Source organism: Heliangelus exortis, chromosome 3 (genome assembly GCF_036169615.1).
Source record: "Heliangelus exortis chromosome 3, bHelExo1.hap1, whole genome shotgun sequence".
NCBI classification, from domain to species: domain Eukaryota; kingdom Metazoa; phylum Chordata; class Aves; order Apodiformes; family Trochilidae; genus Heliangelus; species Heliangelus exortis.
This window is the reverse complement of record NC_092424.1, coordinates 100,075,246-100,094,483: the sequence shown is the minus strand read 5'-3', so window position 1 is coordinate 100,094,483 and position 19,238 is coordinate 100,075,246. Positions and strand designations below refer to the sequence as shown.

Sequence of the window (19,238 nt, the reverse complement as noted above, 5' to 3'; positions counted from 1 at the left end):
GTGGAGTTCATTGATGCATTTTTTTCCTTGAAGTGCTGATCCTGGTCCTAAACAGAGCTGTTTCTATTTTATTGTGGCCTTGCCTGTACTGTCTATAGCCTGACAACCAATGTTCAGGCCATGGTTTCAAAGTGATGTCTCACACAGACCAGTCCTGATACCATTTTTCTTAAGCCTAAGCTTCCCTTCACTGTCTCTTATCATTTTATAGTGTTCTATATAGAACACTATAAGCATTTCAGCCAATGCTGTAGATAAGCCATGTGAAAAAGCTTGTGTCTTCAGGACAAGGTAAGGCAGAAAAGTCAATTACAGGGGTGATATTGCAACATTTCCCTGGCTCTTCCTCAGGATAGGCACAGGGGGAATTCAAGATGCAGGACTGAGGTTCTCCTCACCAAGGGGAACAAAGTGTGCTCACAGGAATTCACAGTGAGCTCTGAGGTATTTTTATACAACAGGTCAACCTATACATGATACACTCAAATCAAACCTATTTTTCATAATGAAAGGCAGCTATTCTTACTTTAATACAACAGATTTTTCTCTTCACCACAAGGGTCAAATAAGACAAGCCAGACATTAAACTGAAAAATTAGAAGAAGCTTGTTGGAGTTCCATAACATTAATTATCTATAATACTAATTTTTCCTTGGCAATCTCAAGGTGACTTTCAAAGAGACAGCCAGTCTGGCTTTCTGTACCACTAGATGCAGTTCAGGCAGTCCTGAGATTCATGAAGAGACTGAGCTGCCATGTTTAGCACAAAAATGAGCCCCAGCTGCAGTAATGTTAATCCCCTGGGGGCACTCCTAAAGTATCCTGTGATCTTGGATATGGTCACATCCCCACCGCAAATCACACTGCCTCCTGCAAAACTTACTGGTCTAGTTTAAAAGGTTTTGTGGGGGGGGTTTGTTGTTGTTGTTTTTTTTTTTAATCCAGATTGTTCTTGTATATCTGCCAGGAAGAAGCTGAATGTTTTACTTAGCCAGTGAAAATGCTGTTGCTGTTTTGCCAAGCCTCATTAGATACTTCAAGCTAGAAGGTTTGAGACCTGATGCGTTTGCAAGTAGCTTGGTCAAGATTAAGAAAGTGAGGAAATGAAGGAAGCACCTCTGCTTTTTTTCAGCAAAACAAGAATTCATTCTTCCATTCTGTTCCTACTCCCTGTTTCAATAGGAAGCCCTGTCATGATGTACTCTTCTGGACAAATTTTGCAGGCTCTCTCTCTCAGGTATTAACTAAATGAATCTGAAAAGCTTTCATGCCTCTGATATTCCAAACTGGATGCCCTTCTTCTATAATCCTCCTCCTGTAATAAGTCAGTGATAGAGCTGCAGACTCTCTGATCTCCTGGTATCTGATTTGAGAGATTTCCTGCATCATGGGCTCCCTCACTGCTCACAAATTTCAAATGCACAGAGGCATCCCCAAAAATCACAATTATTATTACCATTTTTCCTCATTGCTGCTGGAACTTGAGGGTTCATTCTGTGTCATTTTAAATTACAAAAAGTCAGGACTGTTGGGGTTCTGCCAGACTTTTAACCTCTGAACCTGCACCTTCAGTTGTGCAGCTGGCTCAGGAAATGGAGATAGATGAAAATTAACACTGCCAAAAATAAATCCATTAGCTTTCAGCTGGGTGTCCTCACATTTCTGCTGTCACTGCTTCCAGAGGCAGTAGAATGATACTGGACCAGATTAGCAACTTTGTCTCCATCAGTGCTTGCTACGATGTCTTTTGCTGTTAGACATACAGAATAAATCTCATATTGGTGCAACATGTGACGCAGTGACAGCTACACAATCAGGTCAGACTACGTGCATCTGAAACTGCTGGGTTTTCAGTGCCACCTTGGAAGTCCAGAAGTGATTATAAAAAGGATATATATATATATATAATATTATATATATATATTATAAAAGGCTAATTCCAAATAAGTTATAACACATAAAAGGGGAATGATAGGTCCTGTACGGGTCTAGCTCTATGGTTTTCTGTTTCTTTCTGCCTCCAGTAGAAGCTCCTGTCCACTGCCTTCTGGTTATTACAGGCCAGTAAGTTTAATAACACAAATGCAAAATGTTCCTTCAAGTGAAGCCTGCTTTACTGTGAACTGCATTCCAGGAACCCTCAACCCCACCTCAGTTTTGGAGTTAGGATGTACCCAGAATTTGTAGAGCCAGAAGCCCTGTGCATTATACTCCTCCTGCTCAATCTGCCAGGGCAGAAAACAGGCAAGGTCCCTGGAACATGAGAATATTCCTCACATTTGTAACATCAATCCTCTTGCTTCCTGATGTACACAAGTGTTCTTCAGACACTGTATTTCCTTTCTCTGGTAACTGATTTCAGGTTTGGTATCAGCTGGCTCCCCTGCATGCATTCATGAGGTCTCAGAGTTCCACATATGGAATGATGTCTGCTGCATCACCGTGCTGACCCTGGAAATCTGCAGAGTCCCTTCTAATCCTGTCTCTGCATTTGTGTCTCTGCAACTGCCTCTATAAATTTTTAAATATAGGCTCAATAACTTGTTTCATGAAGCTCTGCAGACAAAGAATTTTTCTGTTTTCCCCCTTTCTATGTAGCCACGAGTCACAAAAGCTTTTTGGCCATTTGCATTACACTGCAACAGAGAAACAGCATCTAAATCTCTTTCGGTTGCTCCATTCAGGTACTGTCTGCACTGACACAGTAAAGCCCCCTGTGGACTCATTAAAATCCTTAACACATTCTGTTTGAAGGCAGCTCATTTGTCAAATACCCTGCATTGTTTCCCTGTTTTCATTGTTATTTATCACCCTACTAATACTTATGTTGGTACAGGTTTTATCAGCACTACCTTACATGTACTCTCAGAACACAGATAAAAATGTTGAGTAACTCCTGGTGTAGAATTTTTTTCCTGTAGAATTGAATCAGTAAAGATCTGTGTTAAAATCTTCTTATTTGGCAAGAAGTACTTTAAGATGTGCTTCTTGATGCTACAGAAATGTTAAACACAGACATTCAACTTGTGGCTGCATGACACTGATGAAAAATAAATTGCCTCTATGCAGCTCTTTCTATTAGCCCTCCTCCAACTTTCTCTTTCAATTTACATGCCGTAAGACCATCTGTTATTTCTCATTTTGAGAATATATTGCCTGGAGCTAAGGTCATGCTAACTGCTCAACAGTGCCCCAAGATGTTATGTTTATTTTTTACATCATACTGGTGGAACATAAGAGAAACATAAGACAAATGCTCAAAGCAGCTCTTGTTTGTTTTAGGAGTCAATAAAGTAAGAAGTGAGGTATGTTTCATTTTAAGAAGGAGGAATCAAGACAAACATGAATCCAAGTGCTTAGCAGATTGCCTTTTCACAGATGGAGATGGAAGGATGTCTTTATTTTGTAGCCATTCTGAAGAAACCCTTCATTTCTTGCATGCTCTGACACAACTTGTATGTGAAAATGGCTGCCTCTTCTCACTACCTTGCTAACAGTTTCATACTCTTAAAAAACAGGACTAAACAGTACTGAAAAGTGCTACTTGTGAGTGTGCAGTGGTTACGTAGACAACTCAGACAACTTCGGGTCCAGCTGCTGAAACATTTTATTTCATGGTGCATTGAGTCCAGCTACTGCTACACTAAAAACTTCACATCTCGATTGTTGAATCCAAGCTGTGCAAAAGCCTCTGTCTGGATCCATGCCCATGGACATCACAGCCTCCAGCTCTGGTGCCTCCTGTAATACGCAGTCATCTGGGGGAATGGGAGCAATCAGCTTTCAGAATCAGTTGGTTTTAAAGCTTTTGAAGTGCAATGCTGGTTTTCCATATAAAATAGTTATACACATATTGTGCCACTGGACCCAAACTTTTCAAGTTTGGATGCAAGCAGGTTACCCAGGTTTTAACAGTACTTCTGGGAGCATGCACCACCCCTTCCCTCTCCCTGTTTTCATTTCCTTGACTTACAGCAGATGCAGCCAGCTATGCTTAGTTTTACTTTTACATGCAAGCTTGCAAATAGTTTTTTCTAATATAGTTTCACTTTTGACAGTGGCACCATTTAGACTGTCAAATCCTTGAAACTTGTAGTGCTTTCAAGTACAAAAAGATGCTCGGACACCAAACAGGAAAAAACACTGTCCTTCATTCTCCTTGAAGGGCTATGTGGTTTCAGGCCAGGCCCAAACAACACTCGGCGCTGAGGCGGGGAGTGCGGGGGGTACTCTGGCTGTGGCAGAATCCTGGGAGGATGCTGAAAGGAGGCTGTTTACCGAAAGGCCGCCCGCTAACAGGTCCCACCAGGCACAACCTCCAACAACCTCCAACAACCTCCAACAACCTCCTGCCCAGCCGCTCCCAGCCGTCCCGCCGCCGCCTCACTCCCAGACCCCTCCCCGGCCCTTGCCCACCGGGCCCCGCCCGGCCCCGCCGCCTCGCTCCTTCTCCACCCCTCAGAGTTTCCTCCAATCACCTCGCTGCGCCTGACGCGGCCGCCTCCTATTGGCTGCACCAGTGCGCGAGCGCCGGCACCGCCAATGGGCGGCGGCCACGGCGGGGAACGCGCGGCGCGTGGGCGGGGGGCGGGGCGGGGAGGCGCTCGTCGCGGCGGCCGAGGGAGCGGGGACAGCCATGGGGGCGCGTGCGGCCGGGAGGCTGTGGTGGGGTAGGAGCTGCGGACGGGACGGGACCGGACAGGACCGGGCGGGATGGGGCGAGGCGGAGCGGGGCGACCGCTGAGGGGACGGGGGTCACGGGGGCTGCCTGGGCTGCGGCTTCCCCCTTTCTGGCCCCGACCGGGGCTGTGGGCCCGTGGCGGCGGGAGGGGCCTGAGCAGGGGGTCGCTGGGGACGGGCTCGGAGCAGCCGTGTCCCCGTCTTCCGCTCGGGGCGAGGGCTTGGGGCCGAGCGGGCCGCTCTCCGGAGTGGCCGGTGGCAGGGTGGGCGGCTGGGGGAGCGGTGGGCATTTGCCCTCCACATTTGGGCAGTTCTCGGTCCGAGGCATTCGTGCCAGCCGGGGTGAGGCTGCGTGGGGGGATGTTGATCAGGCAGGCGCCCTAAAGGTCCCCGCGACAACAAAAAACCCAACTGGTATCTACCTCCCACCCTAATAAACCCCAACACTTTGATTCCCAGTAAGCGGTGTTGGTTTACTTGCTTGGCTGCTCTGGATTGGGATGTAGCGCTGTAGGGGCAGTAAGAAACTGATGACTGAAGACAAAGGGAGGAGTCCATGGGGAATTGTAGTTTCCCTTCCCCTCCCCCAGCTGCTTGGTCTTCTGTGCTGGATAAACCCGTGAAGTGGTCCCACTCCGGCCCCAGTGCAGACAAACCCAGGGTGCAGGTAACACCGCACAGGACAGGCGGGAGAGGTTCTCCCTCACTACGTGCACATTTGCAAGGATGTGATGTGAGAACTTCAGCACAGCTCTATGGGAAGGTACATGTATCGAGGAGGAAGTTCACAGAATCATCATCATCCCGTAGTCAAAGCTTTTTTCCCCAACTCTTCAGAGTTAAAACTTGGCTTTTCAATAAGGGTTTGTACTACTTAACGTGGTGCTGTCTTTGTTGGTTTAACAATGCTCCTGACTGTAATTTACCTATATTAGAACACAGCTTTTGAAACCAGGTTACTGAAGATCTTTTTCAATTGATGACAAGGACAGATTTGCATTTTCTTGGTTTAGATGCTTGTAGGAAGATGACCTTTTGTTTGTTAAAAATGAGCTAAACCTTGACTATTTCATTATAGATAGAAAAAATATGCCACCAGTTCATGAGTCATAGTTAAAAAAAAAAATGCAGTGATACTTTACTAGGTGAATTTCACCATGGGCTTTCATTTGTGGGTTTTCTTTAGCAGGTGTTTTTGCATAAGCTAGAACTTCAGTTTTTGAAGTGACAGAAATTACTGAGTGAACTTTGCCCAGCTTCTAAATCTGTTTTGCCAGACATCTCTTTAGGTGATGCCAAAATATACTGATTTCAGTTCAATTGTATCCTTCCATCTAGAGAAGGATTTAGTGACTGTAACATTTTAGTAGCTTTTTTCCATCCTTATTTTCTTACTGTTGCTGTTGCAGGTCACTGTAACATGCTGTGACAGGCACAGATCACCCTGGAAAGTCAGTTGATCAGTGCTGGTGAAGTGCTGTTTGTGTGTGGACATACTGAAGGGAGAGAGACAATGTAGCATGGAAATGGGGTGGTGGAAATGAACTGACATCACAAAAGAGAGTTCGGGTCTGAGGGCTAGAAGAAGCTGTAAGGAGGGGTAGTGTTGCCATAAAGGGTGATGAATTGTAGTGTGGTAATTCAGTGCTCATTTCTGGTTGAACAACCTGAAATTATTATTTATGGCAGCTTCTCTCACCTGCAGAATATGTGTAATGAAACTGCCTTTTCTTGAGTAAAATTTATCAAGTGTAGGTGATGCTGTGCAGTCTGTGTACCATGTGCTGTAGGGTTTCTGCAACACTGAGCTGTATCTTCCTCTCACATTCAGTCTTGAGAAGAATGCAGCTTCCTATGCAAGTTATTAATCACTCAGAGCAAAGTTAAATATTTTTGCCTGGTTCTGACTTTGATGTCAGAGCTTTTACTTCCCCCCTCAGTCTTTAGTGGATTAAGAAAAGTATTTTGTTGTGTGGATTTTGGTACAAAGATACTTGTCATCTTTCATCAACTGATCTCTTAGTCTGACTGGGTGGAAGGAAAGATTACAAGGTTTTATGTGCAAAGTCTCAAACAATAGTAAGATCCAGAAGTGACTAAAAATATGAAATCTTTCTTAAGAAAAAAATACTTTCTTATACACTTAAATATTTTTTGTAGTTTTGAGCATTCTAAGAGTATTTGAGTTGTTAACCAGATAGATTTAGCTGTTATTCTCCAGTTTGTCGTTAGAGATAAATCAATGGTCCTCATAAGCAAGAATGAAGGAGCTCCTTACATTACCAGTGCATCAAGTGCTAGCTCTAAAATCAGTGTAACTGTGCTGTGAGGAGATGGGACAGTCACACATCATGTGATCCTTTGAAAGATGTGCAAGAGGTGTGGACACTCAGTTTCTGTGAGAAAGAACTGAAATAAAATGTAGCTGATTCTGGTCATCTGCATGGAAATTCTGCTGGTCTTGTAGCAGTTGTAGCAGCTTTGACAAAATACTCTCTTCAGAGCCTTAGCAGGAGTGGCATAACTTCAGCTAGCTTTAGGCACAGAAAAGATGCTATGTGTTCCTGTAGAACCATAATTTATGTGGAGAGGGAACACATGTATGTTGCCTTAACTTCTTTTTTCTCTGGTCAAGCTGGAATCCATTTCCCTATTTTTTTCTTCTGCTGTGGTGGGGAAGGAGATGATTTAGCCACGGTAACAGGAGAGCAGTGACTGTTCTGCAGGTGTGCTGATTACTTTGCTTTTTGTTCTAGGCACAGTGAGCTGCACGTTATTCCTGGCAGTTAATGGTTTGTATTCAGCCAGTGATGATGTGATAGAACTGACACCAACTAACTTCAACAAGGAGGTCATTCAGAGTGAGAGCCTGTGGCTTGTGGAGTTCTATGCCCCATGGTAAGAACTGCAGCTGTATACCTGACTGCTCTTTTCTTGGAGTAGCAGCATAGGTGCTGATCAGCCCAGGGTTTCACTCAGGCATTGGCAGTACAGTTACTGGTATAATGGCCTCATGACTAGCAAATAGCTGTATTTGGGATTCTTATTTTAAATATCATAAGGGAAAAAGGCAGAAAGTTGGTTTCAGGTTGGTAAGTAGGCTGTATCAATAAGACCTTACGTGGCATTTTACTGCGTCAGGTTTTCTACTGAGATAAGTATTAAAAATTACTGATCGAAGTGCAATAGGTAATTTGGCTAGTACCTATTTTACATAGTACCTATTTTACCTAATATTACCTAATTTACCTAAGAGGTAAAAATTAAAAAAGCATCTCAATTCTGTCTTTCTGAACCTGATTCCAATGTGAAGCTACAACTATGAATTATCAGTTAAAATTTCCAATTTCCACTGAAAAATGTGGATCTTCATTTAGCACTGCCATCTCCCATCCTGCTCATCTCCTAAACATGGAGTCTCTTCATCTTCCATGTAAACTCTGGTGCTGGATATTCCATCTCTGCACAACTCTGTGCTTTGCCATCCAAAGCTCCCCATTTTGGAGAAAGGGGGCAGTCAGTTGCAACAGCCTGACTGTCTCTGTGGTGAGAGATGCAGGGGGAAGCTTGCTGTGCCTCTCTAAAGCTGCTGTTGTTTCAGCACTACAGGCAATAGGAAACTTTCTTGAACAGTGGCAAAAAAGTGTGTAAGTAGATTGGCAGCTCCTCTTTCCCTGCATATTTGTGATTATGTACTTGTTGCCATTCAGCTGTTGGTGTTCTCCCCCAGGCACCTCCAAGAAGGAGATGGTGTGCCACGTATTCTTTCAACTTAAGTTATCCTTAAAATTGACCTGTGAAAAGGAATGAAAAATTTATTCTAACTTGCAGCAAGCAGACTAATGTTTGGAAATCCAGGTTTTGGTGCTCATGTGCTAGGTCATGTTTGAGAGATATGTTTGTATTCACCTGTATAATACACATGGAGGTTTTACTTCAGAAGTGATGCTGTAATGATGTTGTGGTGTGTCCTCTTCCCTTCTTCATTAGTAGATCTCAACTCTCCTACAGCTTGCTGTGACTGTTCTGTAATAGCAAACCAAGTAAGACCACTCTATGTTTTGTGAAATAGTTGTGAGATCTGAATGATGATTTCTGTTGTGGTATTTTTTTCTAAAAGGTGTGGTCATTGTCAAAGACTAACCCCTGAGTGGAAGAAAGCAGCAACAGCATTAAAAGTAAGTTGAACTCTTCAAATTTGTTTGTGGCAGAGTGTTGAGGAGAGTTTGGCTGTTTGTCAGCTGGCTTGGGAACACAGGTGGGATTTGATCTACCAAAACCATATCCTTTTAGTCATGTTTGTCCAGCCAGAGATGTGGCCAGTCAGAGGTACTTAAAATTCAGGATTTTTGTATTTTATTTCTTTTTAAAAGAGGCCATTATATTGTAGAGGAAGTAAGTCAATTCTGTCCCTGTGAATTCCCATGCTTTCTTCCTGGTCTGCTCTTAACAGCATCAGCAAGGATTAGAATCCAGCCATCCCCCAAAATAGCAAATATTCCACTGTCCTGGAACTTGTCTCTGAAGTACAGGAACAGCACGAACAGAACATTTGAAAACAGCTTTGTAAGATGTTGATGATATTTCTTTAATTACAGAAAACTTGGTCATGTGGTGATTTGCTGAACTCTTGCCTAGGTAAAATATATTCCCCTTCTTAAATAAAACAAAATGACAACAACAAAAAAGCAATGACAAAAATGAAACAAACAAAATCTAACACAAAAAAAAAAATCAAACCATTGAAAATGTATAAGAAAGAAATAAGAAAGAAATGTGGTGCTCTGCAGTTTAATGCTTTTGGGTGGAATAACACCCCTCTTCTGGTGGCTGTTTTCTTACCCACCTAATAACAGTCACTCCAGTTTGCACAGAGTATAAAAATGTATGAAATCATTGTGGAAATCTTAGGTTTGTATTTTTCTTCTTGCAGGGTGTAGTGAAAGTAGGTGCAGTAGATGCAGATAAGCATCAGTCCTTGGGTGGACAGTATGGAGTCAGAGGGTTTCCAACTATCAAGATATTTGGAGCCAACAAAAACAAAGCAGAGGATTATCAGGGTAAGTGCAATGCTTTTTCTTGTGTTGTGTCTAAAGCTTCCCTGAATACAGTAATCAAGGTAGTTGTTAATGCTGTCTTGTGTGGTGTTTCCTTCCTGTCTAGTGCTCATAGGAACTCAGATGGGTGGGACTTGTTTGACTAAACTGTGTTTGTCTTAGTGTCAGTGAACAGTTCTATCTGCAGTCTGTAGTTGGTGGAGGTTGATAGGCAGTTCCAAATAATCCTTTCTTCCTGTTTACTGGGAGCTTGTCAAAGTCTCCCCCCATCAGATAAGGTGGGTAGTTGAAAAGTGAAGTCAGTGCTGCTGCTTTAAGTCAGTGATGTCCCTCTACTAGTGCCATACGAGTTACAGCCCAGTCCTGATTTTCCTGAAAAATCCATAGATTGAAGGATTAAGTTTGTAATTAAGTTAGGACCTGCCTAAACTGGCCTTCTGGTGATAAAATCCCTCACTTCACTGTGTTGCAGGTGGCAGGACAAGTGATGCCATTGTTGATGCTGCTCTAAGTGCTCTTCGATCCCTGGTGAAAGACCGACTCAGTGGCAGAAGTGGAGGATATAGTTCTGGGAAACAGGTATTTGAAGGAATGTGTGGGTTTGTTTTCAACTAGAGACTGACCTGTGCAAGTAGTCAGGGCTTGTGTTCCTGACTGTTCACAAATATTCCAAGTTGGAAGGGACCTCTGCACGTCCACCTCACCTGCTCAGCGCGAGGTCAACTAAAGCAAGTATCTCAGAGCTGTGTCCTGCCAAGTTGAGAGTATCTCCATGGACTGGGACTCCACACAGACTGCCCTCTTTGGGCAACCTGTTCCAGTGTTTGGCCAGCCTCACAGTAAAAGAGTTAAAATGCAATTCTTGTATTTCAACTTACACCCTTAGTTTTTGTCCTGTCACTGGGCATTGCACAGATGTGTCTTTGTTTTCTTTACTCCCCTTCACTCAGGTATTTCTGTGCATGGATAGGATCCACACTGAGCAATCCCAGCTTTCTCAACCTGTCATCATATGTCAGATGTGCAAAGCCCTTAATCAGCTTTGACCTTTGGCTGGCCTTGCTGCAGCATGTGCATGCCTCTTGTAACTGGGGAGCTCAGAACTAGACCCAGCACTCTGATTATTTTGCACATTGCTGAGCAGAGGGAAAGATCACCTCCCTAGCCCTGGCAGCTTGCTGCTAGAGCAGCTCAGGATGCTGTTGGCCACCTTTGCCAGAGGGGAGCATTGCTGCCTTGTGTTCAACTTGTCCACCAGAATTCCCAGGTCCCACTCTGAAAGATGCTTGCTGCCTTGTCAGTCTCCAGCAAGTACTGATGCATAGGGTTACTCTTCCCTGGGTGAATGACTTTGCCATCCAAATTTGAATTTTGAGGTCTATGTTAGGCTTATTTTCCAACTGGTTGAAGTACCATTTGTGTAGTCCTAGTTAAGCTCTATGGATGTGGCTTTTTTAATTTGAGAATGGTCTTCTGAAGCTGGCTTGCTTGATTTGTCCCTGAAGGTAAATTGAAAGTCTTCTGGCTGCTACTTATGTTTCTAAATCATGGAACAGGTACATTCTGATGCCCTCAGGCTGGCCAGATAGAAGGCCGTGCAGACCACTTCTCTGGACTGAACCCTCTATGTGTATTACACTCCATACATGTTTGTTTTGCCTGGAAACCAGAGCACAGTGGGGAAGGGGAGTTGCAGAGCACCTTGGAGTTTGGAGAGTGTTTTCTTGAAAGTGCTGTGGGAGTAGTCTGTGTGTATTGCAAGATCTAAAATGGGGAAGTTGAATGACCTAACATTGCCTGTTCTGTATTTTATTCAAATAAAGACCATTTGGTACAACATGACACATGAGGGCTTGTGTAGGAAACCAGTTTTGGTTACCCCTTATGCAAGAGTCTGTTTGTGTCTTACAGAGCCGAGAGAGCGGAGGTGGAGATAAGAAGGATGTGATTGAGCTGACTGATGACAGCTTTGATAAGAAGGTCATAAATAGTGACGATGTCTGGATGGTGGAGTTTTATGCCCCATGGTGTGGGCACTGCAAAAAGTAAATGAGGGTTTTTTTTGTTTTTTTGACAATTCAGTTCCCATTAGTGCTTGTTCTTGTCCAATAGCATTAATCCCCTAAGAAAGACCTTGCATCTTTGATTCATCTGAAGAGTTTTCCGTAAGGTGTTGTAACAAAAACGTGTGGGCTTCTGCTCAAGATGTGTTGGTGCTGCTCTGGCTGCACTCCTTATTAGCAATAAAATAACTGTTGGTACTCAGATGCAGAAGTTACATTGACCTTTCCTTCAGATGAGACTTTTGAGTCTCAAGTGGAATGATCCACCTAGCTGTCATTCATTACAGAGACCTTTTTCCTGAGTAGACTGTGTTAAGTTACGTTGGAATGTGGTGTACTTGAAATAACTCTGAGCTTAGAGAACTCAAAAAATTTGTTTTTCAGTCTGGAGCCAGAATGGGCAGCTGCTGCCACTGAGGTGAAGGAGCAAACAAAGGGAAAAGTAAAGCTGGCTGCAGTAGATGCAACAGTTAATCAGATGCTGGCAAGCCGATACGGGGTGAGTGTGCTCTTCAGTGGCTGCAGTTTCTTTTCCATCTCTAGTAAGTCAGAATTCCCCTTAAAGCATACCAAACCACTTCTTAACTTGGTACCACTTGAATGTTTTGTGCTAAAAATAATGTTAAGAGGCGGATACCATTTTTCCACAAATAATTCATTCCTGAATGTCAGTAAATAAGAGGGGCGAGAGAAAAGGAATAAATCTGGAAATTGCCAAAGAAAAAGGCTGCTTATTTCTGTAAGGTCTTGTATAGCTTTATCAGCTGAAGTGAAAGGTCTGTCCTTTCAGACTGTTTGTCTGCTTGCTGAGCATCTCCAGAACACACACACATACCCATCTTAGAGCCTTTTATCAGGGATCACTATGACAGTATCAGCTGCCCAGACCAGCTATGCTGTGGTCCCAGAGTGAACTCAATCTTTAATTTTTAATAGAGTTCAGGGAGCTTACGTAGTGCTGCTTTGTTTCCCTGTAACTGCACGTGGCAAGAACACTGGACAAATTTTAGTGGAGGTGTAGCAGAGGGAGCTTATTGTCCACTTGCTGCCATTTAGGTACAGTGCAGTCTCCTCAGAGACAAATTAGTAGACTAATATCTAAGAAATATGAAGAGGTAAGGTAGACATCCTGCTACTTAAACATGCAGTGCTTTGTGATTAAACCCTTGCTGATTCATCAGTCTTAAAGCTTGAAACAGTGTTTTGGTGTATGTTAACCTGAATTTGAATTGTTGCACAAGTAGGAAGCTACAAAATTTTTCAGATTCAGTCATAACATGCTGTGAGACTTGATTGATATAGATGTTAAGTATATTCTCTTTTTCTTAATCTAGAACACATCAGAATAGCAGATAACTTTTGCCATAAATATTCATATTTATTTGAGCTGATTGCTTAAACTTGTCTTGCAGATTCGTGGATTTCCCACAATTAAAATCTTCCAGAAGGGAGAGGACCCTGTTGATTATGATGGTGGGAGAACTAGATCTGATATTGTTGCTCGGGCTCTGGATCTATTTTCTGATAATGCACCCCCACCTGAGCTCCTGGAGGTACCTTTACATCATTTTCTCAAATTGCTTTTCCATCATATACTTTGCAGCAGTTTTTACTGGACTGTAAAGACAAAATCAAGTGGCCTGAGAGTGCTGTTTGTGCACTGTTATTCCACAGAATGTCAAGTCTGATCGTTCAGCTTTCTGTTACTTCATTTTTACTGTAAATTTGTTGACTGAAACATTGTCAGAATTGACACAGTGAAGACATTGACAGGGTGGTATCAGTGTATCTGAATGCTGTCTTAAGGAACAAGTGAAAAGGTTGGTTATGTGCCCCATTTTCTTTTCTTGCAACAAGAGGGCAGAGTTTTGTCATTTTTAAGCCATCCCCTAGGAACTGCATGATGACTTACCTTGCTTGTTGCCCAAAAATCTCCCTCCTCTGTATGGTGATTGAGTTTCAGCTTGGTCTTCTTAGATTTGAAATGGTGATCAGTTGTCTTCAAAGTGGGGTGCATGCAAAACAATCCATTGAGGTGCAAAAAGAAAAAAGTACAAATAATTAAATTGGGTTTTTTTCATCTTTGTCATCCTTTTAAAATACCTATTTTCTGTATGCTTTTTAATGTACATAATCTTAGTACATCTGTATAATTGATGTACATGTATTGGGGCTGTATGCTTAGAAATTCTTTAACTGGTAGGGGTGCACAATCAAAGTTTGGAGACCACCAAGGAAGATAAAAGGATTGATTCCTTTTTAAGATGCATCACACAAAACTGGTATTGCTCTGTTAATGTTGATTAAATGTCCCCACCTTCAGCAAACACTGCATCCTGCTGGCTTTCCTTATGCTAGCAGCACCATGAATGAAACCTACTGGCATATGCATAGTTCTAGGTGTGATGTGAGCTTTATTTGGTATTTATTTGGTACTGTTTGCTTTTGTTGCTGCAATTCTTGACAGAAGACTGAACTCTTTGCACTTAGCCTTGTTTTGTGGCACCAGTGAAGCAGAGAGGCTTGTAAGCTTTTGTGTCAAGTTGTTGCAATGGTGGCATTGATGGGCTGTTGAAGGGAAGTGCAGTCACAGCTGGGTAAGCAAGTGTCAGCCTCACTGACTTTCTGCTGCTTTCTTCTAGATAATTAGTGAAGATGTTTTGAAGAGCACCTGTGATGCTCATCAGCTCTGCATCATTTCTGTCCTGCCTCATATTCTTGACACAGGTAGACATACAAGCTAGCAGACTTCTGTATGAATTTGTCACTTAAAGTGTGTATTTGCTGTTTTATTTAACTTCTACAATTCTGTCTAACAAACAGGAGCTTCAGGGAGGAATTCTTACCTGGATGTCATGTTAAAAATGGCTGAAAAATACAAAAAGAAAATGTGGGGGTAAGTGTCAGTGTAGACTGTACCTTTACAGGCAATGGGATAGAGTTTGTATGATAGTGATTCATCTGCAGATGAGAGTTGTTCCTAGTTCAAGATAATATATCTTGGAATTTTGCTACCTATACTGTGGGAGAAATTGCTGTGGCTTTAGAATAAGCTGATTTTTTTTCTTAGTCTCCCTTTCAAATTCTGCATTTTCAAGTGATATCTAGGCATCAATGAGTTTAGATTAAGCATCTTGTACTCTTGTCCTGAAGGCTAAGGGTAAATTGTTTAAGAAGTTTCATGCTCTCAAAGAAGCAGGCCAGAAGTCTTTGCCTTTTCTCTCAAGTGGAGGCTAGAATCTCTGGGAAGTCAGTGGTTCTGACACACTGGCTGCTGGGAGAAGGGGGCAAAATGGTATGAAAGTCTGGAAGAAAATTCTGAGATAGGGTGATTGCAGAGGTGTCTTGGGGGATTTGCTAAGCATAAGAGGAACTGAAACCTGACCAGTGAGGAACTAATACTGAATTGAATACTATTCTTGTAGACTGGTAGTCTTGGCCAGAAATCCCCTATGGTAGGATCTGGGCTGTGCTTTGTCATGTTTATGTATTTGATTTGAGCCATTTTAAACCTTGTTAAATACAGGCTGAAGGGCAGCAGTTTGCTCAGATTGGTAACATAATTCTTTCCCTGGACTTTTTTTCATGGCTGTTCTGATTCAGCTTTCTGTGGCTGTGAGTGTGGAGCTGGCCTGGACTTTTCTTCTCTTCATGGTTCAAAAATTGGGACCCTGCAGTAATAGTTGACACTGTCAAGGGCAGTTCAGAATCCAGCTTGAACTCTGCAAGGTTGCAGGATATGTGACTTCAGAACAACCATGGTGCCTATCCTAATTATTCATTTTCTATTTCCTCTCTCCAGGTGGCTGTGGACAGAGGCAGGTGCTCAGTCAGATCTTGAGACCTCTTTGGGGATTGGAGGCTTTGGGTATCCAGCAATGGCAGCTGTTAATGCTCGGAAGATGAAATTTGCCCTTCTGAAAGGATCATTCAGTGAGCAGGGGATTAATGAGTTTCTCAGGTATGAAATCTTTAAGTGACTTAAATCTTTCTGTAATAGGGCTGTGACTCTGTAGACCAAAATCAGGTTTTCCTGGATCAGACAAGACTTGCACAGTTAAGAGAATTAAGATGGCAAGCATTCACTGGAGTAAGGGAATTATTCCAGTGGGGGTTGCAACTAATAAAGCAGTCAGTACCTTCTTGTGATGGACAGAATTAATAAGCTGGCAAAATAGTCTTAATGGGATTTGATAATCAATGCTATTTAATTCAAATTGTGCATTCTGATTAGCAGTTAGTAAGTGGGAAGTTCCTAGTTTGAGAATCTAAATGGGTGCTTTTGAGGTACTGCTCATCTTTTTGGTTTGGTGTGGTCCTGCCTTCCCCATCCCCCTGGCATCTGATAATCTAACTGCAGCATTCTATGAAAAGTCAGTAGCTCTCTGCTCAGCTCAAGCTCCCTAAAACTGCCTTTTGCATAGCTGGGCAAGAGTCAGTGCTGAGAGGAACTGAATGGGGAACTGGAGAGGACAGAGGGCAGCAGCACTGAAACAAAACGTCTAAATTTAACATGATCAAAGTGAAGTGGGAACTCTGCTTCTGGGTAAAACAGCAGCTGCCATAAGGTATGTAAGAGACATCACATTAGCAGTGTTATTTCCATGTCCCTGCCTGGAGAATGGCAGAGGACACTCAAAATTGTGAAAGCAAATACAGCCTCTTGCCACCTTGCTGTAAGAAGGATGTTAACTGACCCCTGTTCCAGCTGGGTTAATGAAACCCATTCTCTTAACATATTCTCTTAACTGTGTAAGTCATCAGACTTCCTTCTCAATGCCAAAAAGGGAATTCTCTCAGAGGATAAAGAAAAACTTAGGATTCAGATGCAAGAAGAGTAACACTACACAGTCTGAAAGAAATGTCTGCCTTTCTCAGATACGGCAAATTTTCTTGGTCTATAAAGTACATCTTAGTGAAGCTTCTCCCAGTGGTGTTGATGTTGCTTCCAGGACACAACAGTCAACAGCTTGTATTGTGTTAGGTAATAGGGTTGGTATTGTCTTACTACAGAGCTACACTTGCTAGAATAATCCCTCTTGACACTTCAAGCTCAGCTGTCCTTTTTAGAGAAAGCAGTGCAGTCACAGTTGGTGTAGCTGGCTGTTAGCTTGCTGTGTGCAGCTTCTGTGATCTGTTCAGCTGTCTAAAGAGTGTGACCACAGGTAAGGAAATCAGCACTGAGAAGACCATAAAAATGACAGACTGTGCCTAAGGAGGAAAGCTTATTCAGTCTTCTTTTGCTTCAGGAAGAATGCAAAGGGATTAGTTCTTCAGGATTTTAATGCCATGCTTTTTGAGGAAGCCTAACTAGCAAGTGCAAGATGGAGTGTCTCAAAGCAGAACCTGTTTGCCTTGTACTCACTGTAAGGTGCGGAAGCTTTGTCTCCACTAAAAAAAGATCACTAGCAATTTCAAGTAACAGTTGCAGCTGACTTCCAAAATTAGAATTCTAGACTTCTCTTAGAGTTGCTACAGCAACACACACTTACAGTGATAAACAGTGTACAGTTTGAGGGGCTGTTTGTCCATGGTTGTTGTACTGCTGAAGTATGAATCAGTGTAGCAGACATAGTTTGTCTCCTTGGATCCAGTTGTACACTTGCAATGCTACTTTAAGGGCTTTATCATTTTCTGCTTCACATTTTGAAAAGCTTTTGCTTCTGGACAGTTAAGATTTGTTTTACCAGATGAGATCTCAAAGCTGACTTCCTTTTATATGAAGCAGGCACTGTTCCACGTTGATGGAGACTGGAGAGATTTCTTAAATTTAACTTTCACCTCTTTTTTCTTAGGGAACTCTCTGTTGGTCGGGGCTCTACAGCACCAGTGGGTGGTGGAGGTTTTCCTAAAATTCATTCAGTTGAACCTTGGGATGGCAAAGATGGTGAGGTAAGAGGTCCTCCATCTCTAAAGGTGCTGATAAATTGTGAGGTTCAGAAGTGACGGGATAGAGTAACTAAGAACTGGCAAGGTGAAAATTATTGTTCTTCAAAGATCCTGGCAAGTTGTGTTTGATTTCTCATTACCTAAATCCTGCCACCAGACCAAACAGCTATTCCTTGTCTGACACTGTGTACAGATCCTCCTGCCTAGCTGGCAGGGTGTAATCTAAAAGCTGAGTGACTCAAGTCTGAAATGTGTTGTTCCCATGATGAGTGAGGAAGGTAGTGCATGCATTCAACCTCCAAATGCTGCGGAGACTTGGTTCTGCAATACAGAATCACAGAATCCCACAGAATATGCTGACTTTACCATCAAAGTCTTAATGTCAGAAAGTTTGTAAGGTAAAGCCTATGTAATAAATAGCATAGTGATTAAGTATGTTCTTTAGGTTCTACAAAGTTACTTCAGTCCTTGGATCTGTTGAGCTGGAATTAAAATACAGAATATGGTAGTAGCTTTGTTCTATAGCTTATCTGTACTTGCCTTTATTTGGAGTATTTTTACTAGTAGAAAACAAACTTGTAAACTTCAATTACTTGTGTGCTTAATACACTTGGGGTTTTTATGAATGAAAGAGATGACAGATGGGAGCTTTACTCTTAGGATGAAGTAAGCATCTTTCAAAGTCAGTGATGATCTCATGTTAGGTGCTTTAAATGAGAGCTCAAAACCTTCCCTTTTTCACAGCTTCCTGTTGAAGATGATATTGATCTCAGTGATGTGGATATGGATGACTGGGATAAAGATGAGCTGTGAGATTTTCAGGAAACTTCTTGGGAGCGTTTGTGCAGCAGTTTGCAACCTGGTTCACAGTCAGATGGATATTCCAGTGGCCTTTTTGTGGAGAAATAGCACGTGACACACTGCTATTCAATGCACTGCAGCAGTGAACTGTACACATCTCAAGAAAACATTGCAGAAATTCTATGAATTTTCATAACCAGTAAACTTGATTGTATTCTGTGTAACAAATATTTTGAGGACAACATGGATATTTCTTTGGAACATCTTGGGTTTTATTTTGTGGATAGTGTGCTGTTCGAGTGTTACTGGAGGCTGTTAGTGTAACCAATTTTAAATGTAATTTTTTTTTTTTTTCATGGAGGTGGAACCTGGTCAGCTTCTGTTTCAATTAAAGAATAAAAGTATTTTTGACACACAATGTTAGTCTTGTATACAGGTGCACATGATAAAAGCTATCCCATTTTGGATGACTATTGAACTGTATAATAGAGGCTGGTACAGAGAGAAGTCCTAAACCACCCCTTTCCTGTGAACTATCTTGACAGTTTGAACTAAAGCCTGATTAGACAATCTTAGTTAAATACTCTTTAGTCTTCCTTTTCCTATTCCTTCTCAGGGGGTCTCTTTCTTTGTGCCAGACTTAATAAGATGATTACTACAATGGAAGTGGGGTTGCTGCTGCTGTGAGAGACATTGGGAGCTGCTGGTCTTTTCCCCAGGGTTGGCAGTGAAGCTTATCACCTTTTTA

The 19,238-nt window shown here is 42.4% G+C and overlaps 1 protein-coding gene across 1 annotated transcript; it reads left to right on the top strand.

Annotated features, from left to right (window-relative positions):
* Positions 1 to 4,572: 4,572 nt before the first annotated feature.
* On the top strand, positions 4,573 to 18,908 carry PDIA6 (protein disulfide isomerase family A member 6). The gene is made up of 13 exons (XM_071741899.1): positions 4,573 to 4,670; positions 7,437 to 7,578; positions 8,801 to 8,858; positions 9,614 to 9,740; positions 10,210 to 10,316; positions 11,649 to 11,782; positions 12,185 to 12,299; positions 13,213 to 13,353; positions 14,443 to 14,527; positions 14,624 to 14,696; positions 15,603 to 15,761; positions 17,596 to 17,692; positions 18,434 to 18,908. The coding sequence occupies exons 1-13, from the start codon at positions 4,637 to 4,639 to the stop codon at positions 18,500 to 18,502; spliced, it is 1,341 nt and encodes a 446-aa protein (XP_071598000.1). The 5' UTR covers positions 4,573 to 4,636; the 3' UTR covers positions 18,503 to 18,908.
* Positions 18,909 to 19,238: the final 330 nt, after the last annotated feature.

Bases quoted from the DNA above. Each gene is read 5' to 3' on its own strand.
- PDIA6 (XM_071741899.1), top strand. From the start codon at position 4,637: ATGGGGGCGCGTGCGGCCGGGAGGCTGTGGTGGG. The intron at 8,859-9,613 runs GTAAGTTGAACT...TTCTTCTTGCAG, and splicing joins AAGCAGCAACAGCATTAAAA to GGTGTAGTGAAAGTAGGTGC. The intron at 12,300-13,212 runs GTGAGTGTGCTC...CTTGTCTTGCAG, and splicing joins TGCTGGCAAGCCGATACGGG to ATTCGTGGATTTCCCACAAT.